This window comes from Arvicola amphibius, chromosome 3, assembly GCF_903992535.2.
Source record: "Arvicola amphibius chromosome 3, mArvAmp1.2, whole genome shotgun sequence".
NCBI lineage: Eukaryota > Metazoa > Chordata > Mammalia > Rodentia > Cricetidae > Arvicola > Arvicola amphibius.
In genome coordinates, this window is record NC_052049.1 from 97,043,103 (window position 1) to 97,056,016 (window position 12,914).

General features: G+C 42.5%; 1 protein-coding gene across 3 annotated transcripts in view; it reads left to right on the forward strand.

Annotated features, from left to right (window-relative positions):
• The window catches only part of Opcml (opioid binding protein/cell adhesion molecule like), a 517,106-nt gene that overhangs the window by 262,160 nt on the left and 242,032 nt on the right, over positions 1-12,914 (forward strand). For all 3 annotated transcript variants that reach the window (XM_038323188.1, XM_038323189.1, XM_038323190.1), the window contains exon 2: positions 9,200-9,432. In XM_038323188.1, coding sequence (XP_038179116.1) covers positions 9,200-9,432 — 233 coding nt within the window. The remainder of the gene's footprint in view (positions 1-9,199; positions 9,433-12,914) is intronic.

The window sequence follows — 12,914 nt, forward strand, 5'->3', positions numbered from 1 at the left end:
GCCATCTCTCCAGCCCATGAACATGGAACGTAAACAAAGTACTTTCCCTGGGCTTAGACAGGTAGGCTGGCCCTTGTTGGTTCAGTGCTAAGCCCCCTCCTTAGCTCCAGAATATTCCATTTGCGTGCATGTCATCAAATTTCATCAAGAAATCTCTACATCTGCCATCCTTCGCAGCACTGCCATGATCCACCTAGATGCTCTGCCTGGCTTCCCCTGAGTGGCCATCGTCACCTAATCAGCATATTCCCGCTTCCATCATATGCCATGTCTTTGCTTCTAGCTGCTTTTCTCTAGGACTTCACCAAGATTTCCCACTTGTTTAGCTGACTCTCTTTTCTCTACAAACCACAGCTCCCTTCAGTCCTCTTACTCAACAAGTGTGGTTTTCTCAGTTCTAGACTCCTGACTTGCTGAGCTGGCAGACCCAGTAGTGGCTGAATATAGTCTGTTGCCCTGTGCTTGCAGCTGAGCGTTGCTGGAGACCATCCCTAAAACTGACAGGGCTTTGAGCAGGACATTGTTGACCAACTGCCCAAGGGACCTCAGCACAACTTGTGAACCATAGGACAGTTCTACAGCAATTATGCTCTCATTTTTCTGCAATAGTTATTTCAATTCTTCTTGACCTCTTCCTCTCATTCCTATCCTCCCATTTGCTTTCCGCTGGCAACTTGGTCACCTGCTATGGAGAAAATAGAAACCATCAGTTGTCTTCATGGTTTCCTATTGTAATACAAGGTCATCCATGTTTCTACAATTTTTCTTCACTTAGGGGACAGCCGATTGGTAGTCTTTTCCTTAAGTGCACTATATTCAATACTTTTCACCTTTGCTACAGCATTTTATTTTTAATGAAAGACCCCTTTTCTCCTATATTATGGCTTCCTTTCATGCCGTGAGATGATTTTCATCCGTACATATGCTAATAGCGTAGAACAAAGGGAGACAGGATGCTTCTTTGTCTTATTCACAGTGACATTTCCAGGGTGGACAGTCAGGCTACTCACAGCACAGCTAGTCCTTAGCAATGGGCTTTCTATGGAATGTGGAAGTGCTCTCTGTTTTCAGGTAAATTCCCCACTGTACTTGTGCATGTTAGGACACAGGGCACCCCACACGTCACTGGTCACAGCAGAAATCACAGCATGATATTAGACTGCCGCATACTTTGACAGTCACGTGATGCTGTGTTCATTTCCTTACCGGTATTCTGTCTCCTCATTTCTCCCAGACCCTTACTCTGCATGCACTTGTATGTATTACCTCTGGATATATTTCTCCCTTTATACACTTACACACACACATACACACACACACACACACACACACACACACACACACACACACACACACACACGACCACCACCAACAACAACAATGACAGCAACAAATCCATAGAACATGCATCTCTGTATGAATGTCGCACCTTCACTTCAGCTGGTGTGAGACAGACACCAGTCTTCAGTGGAAAAGACATTGTTGACGTATGTGCATGCCAGCCCTTTAGGGCAATCCTGTTGCCCTGTTGAGATATTTTGGGCTTGAGTCCTCTCTCAGAAGCTCTTTGTTCCACCCCATTTTTCTCCCGAGGCTCTCAGAATATTCTCAACCAATATCTTCTTACAAATATTAGCTCCAGCAGAGTCATTACTGCTGTTGAATTCCTGACTGTTTGAATCGTAAAGGTTTTTCCCTTCCATAATTTAGGGTCTTGTTGATGCTTTAGAGTTACCTCTATTTTAACTCAAGAAACAGCGGAGAAGTTAAAGCCTCCCAAGAGAACGGCTTTTGCAATTTGGGAGTTGATTTAAAGATATTTCATGTGGGCTTGCTTGTTCTTTTGTTCTGAAAGGTCATTTATTATTTCTCTATGACTTCTCTAAAGCAGGATATTCTTCCTGTTTTTCCAATTGGCATTATTAACATATTTTGATGGATTACATCAAGAAATGTAGTAAGATTTGGAATAGAAGAATCTTCTCTTTTTTTTTTTTTTTTGGTTTTTTGAGACAGGGTTTCTCTGCAGCTTTAGAGCCTGTTCTGGAGCTAGGTCTTGTAGACCAAGCTGGTCTCGAACTCACAGAGATCCGCCTGCCTCTGCCTCCCGAGTACTGGGATTAAAGGCGTGCACCACCACCACCCGGCTAAGAATCTTCTTAGCAGAAAGTCACTTAACGTTCAATTAGTGGAAAAAGTAAAATTCAAGACAAACAAACAAGCACTGATCTAATATTGGAAAGTGTGCTAATGAGATAAATCCAGAGAAGTGTATTTGGGGGCCTTCATATATAACAAATTGTCTCTATCTGCTTTCCTTAAATTGAGAACTCTATAGAAGAGTATATGAAAGGTAGAGTCCAAGAACAGAAAAATGGTTTTCATAGTTTCCCAGTGGTAACATTATTTTAAAACCAGTTTATATAGAATCATAAAATTAGATATAAATGCCTTGGGCATGTTCTATTACACGACTCTAAATTCTTAAAATATAAGTTATATGCACATATAAATATCAAAATTGCCATTTGCAATATTCATTTAATGAAACAGATGAAATTTTATTAAAATTGCATCCCAAGTTGCATCTTGGACCATGGCACTAACAGCTGTAGGCCACTACTCTTCAATTTAGCTTGTGCAATGTGATGACTAAGTCTGCCCCGTCCCAACCCCAGGGTACCTTCATTACACAGTATACATGGTCTCATTGAGCTTTTCTTGGCAGGAATGCATCACTGACCCCATAAGTCACCTCTATTTTTCTCATTAGCCTGAGAGAATAGGAGGACTTCTTTCTGTAGCAGTGTGATAATAGACACAAGTACAAACCTGAATATTTAAATCTAATTGTTACCATGCCACTTCCAGAGTATGTATGGGATATATTTTCCCCGATTATAATATAAATGAAAATTTAGATTGAGAAATACACAAAAAATATGAGTCTTGTGTTTTGTGTGTATGTTTGCATTTGGGTACTTAGCATACATTCCTTACAGTGAGACACAACATATATATGTCAATATGTATGTACATATATATGTATACATGTATGTATGTGTGTATGTATATGTTTTCCCAAAGACATTCCTTTATCCTATGAATGTTCTTTTGATGCTACTTTGAGAAACATTGTCTTGCATTTTTAAATCATAAATATGTATTAATCACCTATTAGCTGCCAGGTGGCCCGTGGGAAGTGACATGACACAGAGTGAACAGCACCAATGTTGTCCCCATCCATGTGGTATTTACAGTGCAACAAATGAAACTTTACATGCTTAAGTTCAACTGTGTTAATCTGACAAACAATTCAGGGGTCTTCAGCATCCCCATTACATTGCAAAGAGAATGCAGGTTTACAATGATGAGTTGGAATCAGAGCCTGAGCCGAGCCTCCTGGCTTTCTACTGAGTATGGTGGAGTCTCAGGCATGATTCCAATAACAGCAGTGGGAACGTAAAGGCCTTCTCTAGCAAAGCCTCTGCTCCCCCAAATACCAGTCACCGATGCTTCCAGCATTAACATCTATGAAGTTATTAATACAGGAAGAATCCACTGTGAGTCTGACTTAAAAGTCTAGTTCTCCAAGTCCACGAATATCTCAGGATGCTGCAGATTTCTTTGTGAACGTATAACTCTTGGTTTTGATTTGGACATAGTTTCCAGCCAAGCATGTTCCCGCTCTCAGGCTGAGCGTGGTTGGCATTGACCACCTGACTCGGGTTCCAGCTGGACATTTCCTCCCCACCCCACCCTCAGATCTGCCCAACACTCACAGCTCCCTCCTTTTAGCCCATGTTCAGTCACAGGAAATGATCTGTTTCTCTCTCTCTCTCTCTCTCTCTCTCTCTCTCCTCTCTCTCTCTCCTCTCCTCTCTCTCTCTCTCTCTCTCTCTGGTCTTGCAAGAAATGCAGCTTCATGAAACAGGGAATTTGCCTCTTTATTCTCAGCTGAAGAAAGTTATCTTATATATAGTAGGTGCTCATTAAGTGTCAGTTGAGTGATGGCAGTTTTACTTTTGCATTCTCAGAGGCCAAATATAAAATTTTTTTTTTAAAAAAAACAAGAATAAAGAACATAAAAGCGTTAAAGTTTGCAGATTTTGCACTGCAAGAAATGGAGCCTTTTGACAAAAATTTCAGCGGGTGTTAAAAATGAAATTTTCAGGATAAAAGGTGCGGCACCAGCAGCCCCAACAGACGAGACTTGTCTGACTGTTGCAGGAAGCCAACTAATTACACGAGCACCGGTGAAAAAGCAGAGGAGCTGGATTTAATCAGTGTACATGGCAAAGGCACAGAGGAGGGCGTCCAGTGACCTGAGTGCGTCTTCTGGTCCTGGCAGGGGATTTAGGTTTAAATGGGAAAAGAGATGAACAAGGGACCAGAAGTATGCATAACTGAGCAGGGTTAGTCTCCATGAGTGCAGGTTTGTTGATCATTGTCTCAGTCTGGTTCAGCAAATGGTTCTAAAGAAATCCTTATTGGCAGAGCAGACATCCTGGTTCTCAGGAAGTGATTGCTACCACACTAGTGTTCAGCCTGGAAATCATAGTAATTATTCTTATTTGGGAAGTGGCCTGTCCTGGGAGCCTTTGCTGTTACTGGCACCTAAGATAACTATAGTTTTAGGACAATGATCTGGGAAGTTCAAGAGCATTTAGGAATCTGGAGCAGGACACTGTAAAAAAAACTGACAGTGCCCAGCTCCTGTTGTCTGTTTCTTCAGCCTTGAAGGGGAAAGATGTTGGGTAGGTACCAATGGATTCTTCACAGACACAGCATGAGAGCGATGAGCACGCTTCAACGGAGAAGTAAGCAGATGATCAAGGAGTCAGGTCCAAAGTGAAGACAGTAACCTTTCAGGTTACTTTTAGTCGTCTTGTGGCCCACGTGAGGAGTTAATGTTTTCGGCAAAAGCATCTTCTGTCTGATCAGAACAGCATCTTGTCTAGTTCCTCAAGGAAAGACGTTCTCAAGATGAGTCCACAGAGCAGCAGCTAGGGAGCTTGCCAAGGGCTAGCTCAGGTCCTCGCAACCTTCTGGCTGGAAGTTAAAGGGAGCAAACCTTACTGGCCTGAGTTTTTCATGTTTACTGAGTCTGGAAACCTGTGTTTTCAGGTGTAGGTTTGCCTGAACTGCAGTCTAACCTCTGAAAATGAGAAACAAAACAAAGAATACTAAGAAAAACCCAACCCTCCTAATTCCTGATTCAGACTCAGTAGAAGTTGGAGAGCGACATTTGCCTTCCAGTCCCCAAGCTGCCTTTTAGGCATTTCTTGGCTCACCCTGATTCTTATTTCTAACCACTTTCCTCACACTACAGGTGGCTTAAGGACTCAAAAAAGATGGGTACTAAGTGGCTTTCCTTTCCCTTTAGGTTATTTTGTCATTTATGAAATAATTAAGTGCTCTAGATTTACACAACTGTGATTAAATACAGCCAGCCAAATACTTTTGGCTTTAGTTCTGAGATTCGCCAAGCTTACTATGAGGACACCCATCACTGACTGCCTAAGTGTGAGTCCCCTGCTTTCATTGACCTAGCTCTTCACTGAGACTAGTGACTGAGTATCACTGCACCTCCACTTCCTTACCTGTGAACTATGGATGATGTAAATGGTTTCTCAAAGGTAGTTGTGTGGAATGGATGCAATACATGAAAAGTTCTCCCAAGGGGAGGGAAAGGGGAGGAGGAGGGGAGGGAAGGGGGAGGAGGAGGGGAAGAGATGGAAATTTTTAAATATAAAAAAATAAACCATGAAAAAAAAAAGAAAAGTTCTCCCAAGTACTCCTGGAGGAACAGCCAGCAAGTTCTGCTGTTAGGGGCCATTGCAGCCCAGCTGCAATGAGTTCTGTTCCACCGGGGACAACTAGGTAGGGCTGGCTTGGATTGTGAAGGTTTTATGTGTTTAGGAGTTCTCAAGACATCAAAAAGTTGTCATTAACTTTCCTCACCTTGCCTACTGGCTCACTCTTATTTGACATCAAACATGCTCCCCTCTGGGCTTCTCATTAAAGAGGGTCCAGCACATTGCCTCAAAGAGCAGGGAAAGAGCCCAGGTTTGGAAGATCACTGAAGCACCCTGCTCACATCCTTCCTGAGTGTTCTATCCCGCTGTTCAGAGGAGCAGGCAGAGCAGAGTCATATGGTGCTAGGAGGAAACCAGGAGCCGGGAGCTGGGAGCCAAGAGCCATCATGCAGAAGGCTGCTCTCCTCTGCCAGCCCCACTAGCCCACTGAGTTTCTGTTGCTTGTAGGTTGAGAACTGCTTTCTCTGCTTTCCACAGATGCTCCTTTTTGTTTGTATCTTGTATCCACCGATGTCACCCAGCTAAAGAGCAAGTAAGATGAGCACGGGCTGTTCACCAGGATGTCTCTCCCCGAGGGCACTGGACCCTTCTAAGGATACTTGAGTTATGCTCTTCCCTGAAAGGATGGGTTTGGATTAATGAATATCAAACCACACTTTTCTGCTGCAGCTGGGACCATTTGCTGGGGCTGTGTGCATATTTAGTCTGCAGTTGCTGGTCCCGGAGAAAGTCAATAATAGGTTCTGAGGAAATGGATTTCAAGATGTTGAATTCTCTCCATCTGCTCTGCTTGAGAAAGCACCTAAGGTGGGGCCACTTCTCTTCTGAGCATGCCCCCGTCACAATCATCCAGGAGACAGTATTTCCCTATAACTCCATTATCTTGCTGTCATCTTACCAGCCTTATCTTGTCCTTGAGGAAGGGCCCCACAGTAGTAAAGCAGGGAAGTCTCATGCCCACAGCAGTGGCAAATTCCTAGCAGCATCTTGAGTTCTCTGCCCTTGAGCCAGAGCTCAAAGAGATGGTTTTCATAAATGGCGGTATGACTTAACATACGAAAACAGTATTTTTGAGCACAGTGAGTTAAACCAGATGTTTCTAGGGAAAGAAGAGCATGTCATTAACAGCTCTTGGATAAGCCCTGGTAAGATGCTATCTGTACACTTTACGCAGGTACTGAGAAACTGAGTGAATGTGGTATTGGGTTACAAACCCCACTGCAAATCAGATATTTTTTCAATTCGTTGCTTTAAAAGAAATTGAAAGAGGAACTAATTGAACTGTCAGCCGTGAGAGTATCAAAATAATTTTTGAAGCTATATTACTGTGCAGTTTTTGCCATATATCTTGGAAGGCATTCAGAGAATTCAGTGTCATTGCTATTGGAGATTTTTATTGCCATTTCTGTGCTTATGTGAACAAGGTTTCTTTAAAAGCAAGAGTAGAATAGAATTGATCCTAATGTTAGCTCATTATAGAAGTAAATGATTTCTTAATTTGTGGTATGAAAAGCAGGCTTACCCATGTGATTAAGTTCCATATTTACAATCCAAGTTAACTTTTTATGGTTAATTATTACTTAACATGTGCAAAATATCCATATTGTTTTGCCAATTTTACATTTGTGGTGATAACTCATTTTAAAAGCAAATATTATTACTTAGATTTTTATAACCAAAGGACATAAAAGAAATTTGAAATTCAATCTCTATATATTTTCTTACAGATAAATATGATAGGTGATCAATAAAATGTTTTCAAGCATAAAATGCATCCTGCTGAGGACGTATAATGGAAGGATAACCTCAAGTTCAAAAAGGAACAATATATACTTATGACTTTTAGAGAAGAGCTTGCTCATGAATTTTGAACGTAGATTATCATGATTATCAATCACTGCAGTGTTGAAATTCCACTGAACACACACAGACTCTCACTCCCCATCAAAGAAACTCCCTGGAAGCTTTATTTTAAAGTGAATTATTTTCAATATACCAAAAGTGAATTACTTGAAGCTACAGTTTAACTAAATCAGTTTACAGCTACACCGCAGGTTAGGAAGCTGCCCCAGATGAAAGGTAGCATCTTCAGTTTACAGCTACACCACAGGTTAGGAAGCTGCCCCAGATGAAAGGTAGCATCTTCAGTTTACAGCTACACCGAAGGTTAGGAAGCTGCCCCAGATGAAAGGTAGCATCTTCAGCTTCTCGTTGTCACCTGTATTTATTTTTTGCTCCTGAACTTCCCAGGTTGGTCTCTTAGCCAACCTGTGTTCTTAGGAGCCCAGCTATCGCTTCAACCTGCTTGGAGCACCTCTGCGGCCCACCCAGCCCTAGTCAGACTGTGTGGGAAGACTTGCTCTTACCTGGACGTTAAGACCCACCTGTCTCTTGTCGATGCCAGGGCATCAGCTCTGCTGCCAATCTCTTATGTGGGCTTGCAGCAATAGGTTGTGGGTGCGCACATCTCTGACCCCTCAGACCACATTGCATTCTGGGTCCTTCTCTATCTCTTCTCAGGTTCCCAGCTCTTGGGGCGCATCTGCCAATGTCTGTCCCCAGCTGCAGGCACATTTGGCTCTCCCATGAGTACGGGTGGTGGCAGGTTATACACAGCAACAAGCAATTGTCATTTGCATTCCCAGCCTGTCATGGCTGGGGAGACTGGCTGAAGGGCTCTCTGTGATTGCAGGCTGCATTCATGGGGGTGAGGGAGGGGTACAGAATGGCCCTGCTGGGAATCTTGCCTCAGCTGCAATCTTTGGAAGTAGTTAGGAGCACCTGAGAAAGTTCTGGTTTTCTGAGGTGAATTTTACCCATCTTTGCAGGCTTTGTGGAGCCTAGGGGCACAAGGAGATTACCAGTACCTGGGAGGTCTGAGGTAAATAAGTTCAAGTCTTGATTAACTACAAGTTAAGTATTTACTCATGGATTATCTGTGACCTATTTGAAATACTGATCTACTTTCTGTCCCTTGTGCCTCTGGGTCTTTGCTACCGCGAATGTGGTAAATGTGGTAAATGTGCTCAAGAAATATAAACTAATTTTCATATAAGCCTGAGGGTAAAGTAAGAGGAAAAGCAATGTGTAGGCAAGATATTCACATAATATGTTCCTAAATCAAGGAGAAATGATTTTGTATCATGGCTTCTTCTGGATGATTCAAGCCTCTCTTGTCTTGTGTTCACAAAGTTACATTAATAATTGATTGTCTTCTTTTAGTATTGTTGCTGTTTAATTTCTGCCTTGCCATATAAGAGCACATGTATAACTGCTCTGTTTCTCCTCTCTCTCCCTCTCTCTCTCCCTCCCTCCCTCCCTATTTCCTTCTTGTCTATATTCTTCCTCCCCTCTCTACCATATCCCCACATCCCTCACAGGTGTACCATAGATGATCGGGTCACCAGGGTGGCCTGGCTAAACCGCAGCACAATCCTCTATGCTGGGAATGACAAGTGGTCCATAGACCCCCGAGTGATCATCTTGGTCAACACGCCTACCCAATACAGTATCATGATCCAGAATGTGGATGTATATGATGAAGGTCCATACACTTGCTCGGTGCAGACAGACAATCACCCCAAAACCTCCCGGGTCCACCTCATAGTGCAAGGTAAGTTACAGCTGGAACTGGGCCCAGTGTACCTTTTGGAAATGGACCTCAGTCTTTGTGCTTATGAATAAAGATACAAAAGGTCACTTTCCTCTATTAAATCCACAGGTGAAGAATTGCAAATCTTCTAGAAGTTTTTCAGTTTTTTTCTTTATTTCTCTAGCCCTTTGTTCTCACCAGGGAGGCTTTGTGCATATGAGGTTGAACTTTCTTAAGAAACTTAGCATTTGAAGCTGGCACAGGATTCAAACACAGATAAATGCAGTATTAATCACAGAGGCTTTTATTTCTCTAAGGCTTGTTTCATAATAAAAGGCTGATATTGATGTGAAGCTGGCCATGTGTGCTTTAGAAATGATGCTGAGTTCTAATCAGTTAGGTCCTGTTTGGCATTCCTGCTAAGTTTATACTTACAGTTCCAAGGTGGAGCCAAGAGAGACCTTATAAGAGTGATATCTCCAAGTCAATGTTGGAAATAAATGCATACAATTGGAAATAAATGCATACAATTAAAAGGAGCTGAAAGGATGCTTCGGTATCATCATCCATTCTTCAAAACAATATCCGAGTTAGTTTAGCACAGGTACAGTATCAAATGTGTTATTAATTTCGATCATACTCTTGAACTAAAAATAAATTATCTCAGATGTCAGATATAAAATATTAAATTAAAAAGACCTGTAGATAGCAGTCACACAAATTTGAAGACCATGTTGAGGCAGGGCAAACAAGCAAAGTAAACTGATTTTGAACTAGCCCAGTTGCCATCACGGCTTAAGCACTATGTTATCATGGTAAGAATGGATTTTTGAACAGAAGAGCTCCATCACTCAACGGCCCATCTTTCCTCTACCAAATGAGAAGGTTGGGTTATCCTCTCTCAAAGAATACAGCTAATATCTTAGAGACATCCTCCGAGCTCTTAGAAAGGGGTCTGTGCATCATTTGGTCATTATCAACTTCAGTTTATCAGATTCCATCTGCCATAGACTCAGTAGATATTATTGATTTCCTTTTTACTTTTATATTGCAAAATAAGATGTAACTCATTTCTATTGGTTTCATAGACCACAGTAGATGAGACTTAGTATCTCTTCAAACTCAGTCACATAGACCATTTCTTATGTTCACTCTTTCTTTTGAACAGAGCAGCCATTACCAGCTCAGCATCCATGTCTACCTCTGGAGACACTGTGCAATAGATATATTGGGCCACAGATAGGTCTAATCATATTTGTTGTACTCAGCAGCTCTTCTGTGAGACACAATACTAAAGCCTGGCTTCTGTCCAATCTGTTGGTTCTTATCTCTACCCCTCATGATTTCAGAGATTCTGAAGGGCCTGTCACGGAATGGGCATTTACAGATGTTGCTGGTTTCAACATATGTGTCCCACCCAGAGGGCAGGTGATTGGGTAAGGATCACTGCTAAGAGACTCAAAATTGGTTGCTATCTGGAACTAAAGGCACGGACATGTCCCTTCTCAAAGGATAGTGGACATATTGGTTAAGATTAGTGATTGAAGATCGATTGGAATGTCCCTAATATCTGCTTGCCATGTGGGCTTGATTCCATAGGAGCTAAGATTCTCAATCTTGAAGGTGGCACCTCCAAAACTTGCAAAGCACAGTGGTCTTCACATTCAGAGGGTGTGGCACTGAAATGAGAAAAAATGTTATCAGGTGCTGTATGGAGACAGACCCAGACTGTTGCTATCAATAGAATGAGACAAATATGTAAGCATGTAAGAGCTGAGACTGTGCACATGGAGCTCACAGAAAGTGGTCTCAGGGATGATGCCTCTGCCATGCACTTTGAGTGATTCCTGGAGTGTGGTATGGAAGCCTATAATGTCACCTGGTGTGGGGAGGGGGCACTCATGGAGAGTGTGAGAATTGGGATACAGGGGCTACAGTTTCTCCTATCTTAGACGTCAGTTCCTCCCATTCTCCACATCCATGGCCTATGTAGCTCTGGCCTCCCAGGAGCTTGTGGAGTACAGAAACAAGCCAGCAGGTGGCTGGAAGATAAAGGATGCTCTGCCACTAGAACATTCCTCACATGGGATTTTCCATTAAGCGAGAGACCAGGAGCCTGTGCTAGACAAGGGCATTCCTGCCCACGCTGGTGGAGCAGTGTAGAATCCTCAGGGGGCAGATGCAGCAACCCTGTTGCTCTCGCTACTCAGTGAGACAGAGCCAAGGTCCTCTCTCTTCCCAGCAGTCATCGGCTTTTGTCCAGTGTATAGATTAATTTTTCAGACTTGGTGTTAGTTCAGGTTAGATAAAGATAATGAAAGTTTCCTAATCCTCTTAAAGAAGATTTATCTGACCGAGTAGAAAGCTTTTGGAATACAATAAGGCATGTAGAAAACTGAGGCCTAATCTTGCCTTTAATTTCAAACCGCTGATGGGTATTGATTTTGCAATAGAAAAACTGAAAAATTTCCGAGATGCAACTTGTCTGCTTTTCTGTTTTAAAAAATATTTATCTTCTGTCTATTTGGCAATATTAATATCTCATTACTGCTGTGAATTGGATGCTATTAGCAAGAGGGAAAGGCATCCCATGCAGCTTCTAGCTTTAGTTTGTTGTTGTTTGGTTGTTTTTTTTTTTTCAGCTATGTCCAAGCCCAAGAGATGCTATGCTGTGGTTCTTGATGCTTTGTAGACTATGGTAAAGGGCACCTTTTGCCACATGTCAGATGGGACTGGTTCCCAAGGCTACCTGTTTATAAGCCACTTTCATTAAAATGCAACCATTGTTCCCTCAGGTACTTCTTGGCCACTGAGGAGTTTATTTTATGTCACTACATAAGCCTGTGTAATAATGTCATCTTGACTGTATAAGGTGTGCAAAAAGAAGCCAAGAACAGTGAGGAATTGTGACTCTTGAGTCAGGTTAGTCACAGCAGGAAAACTCACTTAGCAAGCTGGTCAAGGATGTCGTGTGGGAGGTTGGGGGATAGCACCGAGGAACAAGGAGAGGTTACAGGCTGCATCCAGTATCCAAATCAGTATCTTGAGCTTGGACTGTGGACCTGCCTGGAGAAATGGAGAGGCACCTAAGAGATATTGCCGAGGGCAATGGTGAGAATTGATCCTTAATACCTTGAATGAGGAGGGATAAGTGAGAATAACGTGTATTTTTGAGTTTGGGGACGTGATGGTGGTCTGAAAGAAACTGCGGAGATAAAAGGCTGTGGCATTCTGAAAGAGCAGCATCATGGAGATGTGATGGCACAAAGGTGGAGTTGTAGCTTAGTACCGTTGTCTGAGATTCTGTCATGTCAGGGGTTCACTAGCTTGATAGTAGCTGAGCTGCTAACACTGTTTCTAGAGAACAAGAATCATGACGTCTTTATCTCTAACCCCATCAATTAGCACACTGAGGCATTACAGGCACTCGGGGGTGTTTATCTGCAAGGTGAGTCAGCAACTGTACCAGCATCTGAACAAGGGATTCTGAAGCCTCTCCAAGC